Source organism: Physcomitrium patens, chromosome 20, assembly GCF_059467195.1.
Source record: "Physcomitrium patens ecotype Gransden chromosome 20, ASM5946719v1, whole genome shotgun sequence".
NCBI lineage: Eukaryota > Viridiplantae > Streptophyta > Bryopsida > Funariales > Funariaceae > Physcomitrium > Physcomitrium patens.
In genome coordinates this window covers 13643725-13650141 of record NC_143429.1, presented here as the reverse complement: position 1 = coordinate 13650141, position 6417 = coordinate 13643725, and the positions used below count along the sequence as shown (strand labels likewise).

At 39.0% G+C, this 6417-nt stretch overlaps 1 protein-coding gene across 4 annotated transcripts; it reads left to right on the top strand.

Moving 5' to 3' along the window:
- Window positions 1–4750, top strand: LOC112273068 (protein NRT1/ PTR FAMILY 3.1). 4 transcript variants are annotated; one of them, XM_024501418.3, is made up of 7 exons: window positions 1–317; window positions 953–1063; window positions 1757–1864; window positions 2128–2345; window positions 2508–3088; window positions 3190–3393; window positions 3533–4750. In XM_024501418.3, the coding sequence occupies exons 3-7, from the start codon at window positions 1825–1827 to the stop codon at window positions 4188–4190; spliced, it is 1701 nt and encodes a 566-aa protein (XP_024357186.1). In that variant the 5' UTR covers window positions 1–317; window positions 953–1063; window positions 1757–1824; the 3' UTR covers window positions 4191–4750. The 4 variants fall into 4 exon arrangements, with proteins under 4 accessions (XP_024357186.1, XP_073385711.1, XP_024357185.1 ...); XM_073529610.2 differs by having other exon boundaries at window positions 202–317; window positions 1757–1919; XM_024501417.3 differs by having other exon boundaries at window positions 304–694; window positions 1757–1919.
- The last annotated feature ends 1667 nt before the right edge of the window (window positions 4751–6417 follow it).

Genomic DNA, 6417 nt, shown 5'->3' with positions numbered 1-6417 from the left:
AGTATTTGAAATTCGCAGAGCAATTGGTAGGCTCGGCGGGATATATCATTCGAGCATTAAACTACAGTATGTTATAGAGGTCTGGGATTGATCACCGATAGAAGCTATTGTTGATGCTCAAAACAACTGGGTGCAGTTGAGAGTCCCTCGTTCCATTTACAGTGACTCCTATCCAGTCAGGCAGTCCACATTGACCACGTTGAGTTCCCTTATCACAAGAATATCAACTTCCGACCTCCTTCACGTTTCCATCCTGACCCATTATAAGGAGTCATGATCCAAGATTTCAGAGAGTGTAGGTCCTGCAACATCACTAGGTGAGCTCCAAGGGACTAATTTACTGCGCACCTGCACCCTCTGAGTCTGCAGCATTTAGGCCTTCCAAAGTAAGTGCAAAGTTGATGGTGCCTGTCCTGTGGCTCCTCGTCTGTAGCTCCATGTCGTTCAACTTGACGTCCACCTTGATAGGCTCCCAAGCACAGACACTTTGAAGAAGTAGATGAAGCCTTGCGTGATCGTCCGTCTTTGAAGAGTGGTCACTCTGTCAGCTTTCTCATCAAGGGTTGTAGCACTTCACTTCATTACCTTTAATCGCGGCTACGCGCTTGAACCAGAATGCTTCATTCAAATATTCAAAAGCATTGGTTAAAAAAGTCTATCACTCCAGTTCAACTCATGGTTCTGAAAGAATAGGGTCAGTCTCTCACTCTCCACTGAGGTTGATGGCAACAATTGTTTCTGTAAATCATACTGCAATCTGCATACATGACAGGAAAGGCACAGATTTATCCACGCTCTTTCAGGTCTGCAGCAACTGCATTAATGAAACAGTGATGCTATTAACGTGGAAATTTCTCTATTTTATGAAGCTGAGATAGCTTTACAGTGACCTTGGTCAATGAGTTAGGAAGACAAGGAGCTTAATTCCTGCAAAACAATTTCTATCACGTAGGCATTGGAGCTTTCCAGTGGGCATGGTGTTTGTGAGCTGGTGATTGGCAACATGGCTGACTCTTGTTGGGGAAGTCGGCTTCGTTCTTTGCTCCATCGTCAAGGCTTTCAGGTATATACTTAACAAGTATTTCCTCACTCTTCGTTGCTGAGTGGTGTCTCAGACAAGTGATCACGTTGTGTCTGAGATCTTGTAAACTTTTCTTACTTCGTGGGTGTTTGCAGGGTCCCATAACAAACGTGTGGCAAATTACACAAGCTCACACGCTTAGTTTATCATGGACATGTGTATGCTATATCGCTGAGAATCCGTCATACTTGGTTCTCGGAGTTTAGCATAACCAGTTGTTAGTGCAGTAGGAAATGTTCTCTGTGCTGCTTCACAGCTATTTTTGTGTCGGGTTCAATTTAAGAAACCCACCTTGTTGCACTGTGATATATATATATATATATATATATATATATATATATATCTCTCTCTCTCTCTCTCTCTCTCTCTATATATATATATATATATATGTGTGTGTGTGTGTACGCGCGTGTGTATCAAGGGAGGGAAGAAGAGACACACAGACGTTCCACATGGTTCCTCCTCATAACACTGCGGTGCAGTCTCAGGAATTAGTTTTTAAATACTTGTCCGTCAGAAAAAGTAAAGCTGACTCGGTTCAAAAAGCCCCTTCTGCAGGCTTTGTTCCCAACTCTTCCTTCAGATGCTTCCAAGCAATGTGAGCTGCAAGCTTATGTAATGCAAAAGACCTAATAGCATCCCTATTAATCTGAATAGTATGAACTGCTGACTCAGGTCGAAGAGCATATTTCATCAATCGATCCGGTTAGCGACTCTGGCTCTGGTAGCACAAATGAGATCACATGTGGAGGAAACGCAGAAAAAGCCAATCTTGCCACCCAAGTAGGTTCAAAAACTCGAAGGATTGGTGGTTGGATAAGTACACCTTTCATCTTTGGTCAGATACTTATCCCGTAACATAACGCAAACTTATTAATAACGCAATCTCGTGCTGCTGTGTTTTGAAATGTTATTCAAACAATTGTGATAAGTGACAATGACCATACTCTCTCTAATTCTTACCACAAGAAGAAACAACCATGTTTGACGGAGGACAAAAGCTGCTGACTAAAATTAGTGGCCCTTTCGGTACGAAACATTTGCAGGAAATGAGATGGGTGAGAGGCTGGCAGGGTTTGGGTTATCAATGAACCTGATCACATTCCTCACTTTAGAGATGCACATGCCGACAGTCAAAGCTGCAAACATCATCACCAATTTCGGAGGAACCTGTGGCCTGACCCCACTTGTGGGAGCATTCATTGCAGACGCCTATCTGGGGCGTTTCAAGACCATCGCCATAACCTCGATTATATACATGCTGGTAATGACTCGAAGAATTCCAAAGTGCTGATATTCTAGCATCCATTATGCTAGTACCAAGGCATGCGTATACTCTTTCGTCACAAGGAATAGAGTCATCTGCAATTGAACCATCGAACACCAATTGTGAAAATCACACTAATCTGCTTAGGCCTGTGTGCAGGGTGTTGTACTCTTGACGTTATCTGCAGCGTTTTCCTCTCTCCGACCACCTTCATGCAATTACCATATGGGAGTCTCTAGTCTAATCTGCAAAGAGCCTTCATCAAAGCAACTGTGGTATTTTTTCAGTTCTCTCTTCTTGTTGGCAGTAGGAACAGGTGGTATTAGACCGAACACAGCCCCATTCGGAGCGGACCAATTCGACCCGTCTCATCCTAAAGAGAAAAACCAACTTTGGCATTTCTTCAACTGGTATTACTTCTGCGTTGGTATATCAATTCTTGGAGCACTTACCGTAATAGTTTGGGTACAGGACAATGTGGGATGGACATGGGGCTTTGGGATTCCAGCAGGCGCAATGGCAATTGCTTTGTTGAGTTTCTTCATTGGAGCACCATTCTTTCGGTACATGCCTCCTGTTGGCAGCCCCTTCACCCGCATTGCACAGGTCATTGTGGCTTCATATCGCAAGCGAAAACTCTCATTGCCAAGCGACACTTCACTGCTTCACAGAAGGAATGACAAAGGTGAACTCATCAACTATCCAGCCGTTATCGAGCTCCATCACAGCAATCAATTCACGTAAGGGACATTACTCCTGCTGTCTCTTTTTCTGAAGGAAATTGGCATCTCAGTTTCTCGACTTTCAAATCTGAAATAATTCTGGATTTCTATGATTTCAGATTACTAGATAAGGCTGCCATCGTGGAGGAAGACAACAACATGAGCTCACATGCAAGCCGATGGCGCCTCTGCACAGTCCATCAAATTGAGGAGTTGAAGTCGCTTCTGCGCATGGCGCCAATCTGGATGACCACCATCCTCGTCTCCACAGTCATAGTGCAGCAGGGGACCTTCTCAGTGCAGCAAGCCCGCACCATGAATAGGTTTGTACATTCAAGACAGAGAATACCCACACAATTTGGATTCAAGATACTTTCATCGGCCTACTAAACAAAGACCATTAGCTCCAAGTTCTTCAGCTATGGCTTCAGTCTCGCTAAAGAATTCTGTGTTCACATGCAGGTGGATGGGATATAACTTCCAGATGCCAGCCGCCTCGTTCGGAGTGTTCGGCATCCTTATGCTCCTCACATGGGTCCCCATTTACGATCTATATGTCATGGGCTGGCTCAAAAAGGTCACTGGCAATGAGAGAGGCGTGACGCCCCTCCAGCGCATTGGCGCTGGCCTCTTCATCGCCATTCTGTCCATGGTGGCTGCAGCGGCAGTGGAAGTCAAACGTCGAAATGTAGCGCACCGACATGGTCTCCTTGACAGACCAGATCTTACAGTCCCCATCTCTGCGTTCTGGTTGGTCCCTCAGCATTGCCTCTTCGGCCTCGCAGAATCGTTTGTATTCATCGGAGAGCTGGAGTTCTTCTACGACCAGTCTCCTGAGAGCATGCGCAGCACTGGTACCGCTCTGTTCTGGAGCACCTTCGCACTTGGCAACTACGTAAGCACGGCCTTGGTGACTCTCATCGATCACAACACGAATTGGCTAGAAAACAACCTGAACCGGGCTCATCTCGACCACTTCTACTGGTTTCTAGCCGTTCTGAGTACTGTCAATCTACTGTTCTTCCTCTTGTCTGCGCACTGGTTCCGATACCGCAACGAGGGATTAGACCCTGACCTGGATATTCATCTCGAAACCTCAGCGGCGTTGAAACCCAACTAGACACACTAGACTTGATTTCTCAATAATGGTGTACACACGATGTTTTCGTTCAAAATTTCTGACACAAGGAACACATAACTACGCATATTTCGACACTCACGGACAAGTCCAATTCCGCCGCAGGTACTGGTTGCCAGGATGTTAGTTACAAAACCCTGACACAGGAAAAATTAAACTAATTTTTTAGCCGTGGAGGGAGAGGAAACCTACAATTTTTGAACACTTCCTGAAACAAAATTAGACTTCCAAGAAGAATTAGAAAAGCATTCTTTTGAGTATTTTTCAAGGTGTATGTTATCTACAAGCTATTGTGTTGTCGGAAAACTTCTTCGTTGCTCCGTCACTGGTGAGCCAAGAAAACGCACAGAAATGCAGCAGAAGGCGAAGTTGATAACAGTCGTGCCTCTGTGACTCTGATGCACAACAGTTCTGCTGAAGTGCATGTGTCTGTAAGGGTTTTCTTATTCTTCTGAACTTCATTTGTAGATGTTCCTTTGGTTATTGTATTTTTGGTTGCTTCTTTGTTAATATAGCCTTCTGTGTCTCCTAGATTAATCTGGTTTTGGTTGCTGCACAGTTAAGTTTGCATGCAGTGCAAGATATTGAGTTTTGCTGGGTTTAAAATTTCTGTAGTGGACGTGAGGAGCCTTGGGGTCTGCATTGTTCAATGATATGAATTATCCTTCATATATCATCCTTCAATTTCTTTCAAATATAATTTAGCATATTCTTGGACTATAGGTAAATTGATTTAACTAGGTTGAATGTCACAGAACATGACATAATGTGGCAATAGTCACAACAAAAGTGAAATTTATCCTTGCTTTAGTATAGTGCAATTTGTACAATGCACAGTTCTAGCATCTCTTGTACTATGTTCGAATTTTGTGCTAAACAATCTATTGCTGTGGTTGTGATATAGATATTGCAATCAAAGTTGTAGCCATTTTCCAATTCAACTTCATTTGAATCTAACAAAAACATTGAATTGCAAAATTCCACGTGTATGGAACAATATCATGCTATTATTTTATTTCATTTTATTTATTGTTTTGTTGCCACTCATAGGATATATCTAAAATATTCATGGTTGGTAGAAGCACAGTTGAAGTAAAACCAACTTTACTAGATTTATGATCCAACATCTTGATAAAACTAAACACCCTTGAATCAAGTGAAGAGATATCTTATTTCATATAAAAGTTAGAAGTATCTATATGAATTCTAAATAAGATGTAGATTAATTTTCATATGGTGCAAAATATTTTATTTTGTATGTCCAATCAATAATTTGCTAAAGTAAAGGATGCATATGGAAGAGTTTAAGGTTGGACTTTTATGCATGTAGAAGCATTCATCAAATAAAGTTGAAATCTGAATTTTAGATTTATATTTGTATTGGAATAGAGTTTGAAAAAAATAAGTGAACTAGAATTGATTATATATATATCTAAATAGAAAAGTGTATTTTTCATTTGAATTCAAATCTCTATACAGATGTGCCATTTTTTTGTAAAGAAAAAAAGATTATTATAGATGTGTAAATTATTATAGATAAAAATATTTACCAAAAAAAAATTTCTATCTTCTATTCTAATATTTAATTTTTTTTGACAAAGTTAAGATCTGAATTAAAATAGACTTATAAAAAATACACAATCTATTTCACAATAAAAAAGAAATAAAGAAAATTTTACATTTTAATTTAAGTGTAACATTTTTTTAAGATATCATATTATTTAAGTATTTTTCTACATAGCTATTTTGTTATACTAAGGGTTATAAAAATATAAGTAACTTTGAGTTAAAAGTTTTTCTTACTATTTCAAAAATTTAGTATCTTCAAATTTCAAGGATGATTATATATACCTTCAAAAAATATTATTTTTTAAATAATAGGATGTTTTGAATTTGATTTATTTTTAATTTAAAGAGCTTTTAAGAATTTATAAATAAAAAATAAAAAAATATTTTCTAAAAAATTAAAATTATTTTAAGATCACATATTAATATTTTAGATTTTTAATTAATATTATATCTAATTAAAGATCCAAATATGTATAAAATACTTATTTTTTAATATATAATAATTTAAAATTTTAATTAAAAATTTAAAGATATTTTTAATTTTAAAAAATAACACTAAAAAAATAAGATCTTGATAAGAAAAGATAAAAAAAAATCTTTGTTTAAACAATTAGTGATAAGTCTAATGCAAATAGTAGGC

What these genes read in the sequence shown, in the direction of transcription:
- LOC112273068 (XM_024501416.3), top strand. Translation starts at nt 723, where the DNA reads ATGGCAACAATTGTTTCTGTAAATCATACTGCAATCTGCATACATGAC. An exon ending in ATTTATCCACGCTCTTTCAG is followed by an intron (nt 804 to 952) that starts GTCTGCAGCAAC and finishes TCTATCACGTAG; the next exon opens with GCATTGGAGCTTTCCAGTGG. An exon ending in CATCACAGCAATCAATTCAC is followed by an intron (nt 3,089 to 3,189) that starts GTAAGGGACATT and finishes CTATGATTTCAG; the next exon opens with ATTACTAGATAAGGCTGCCA.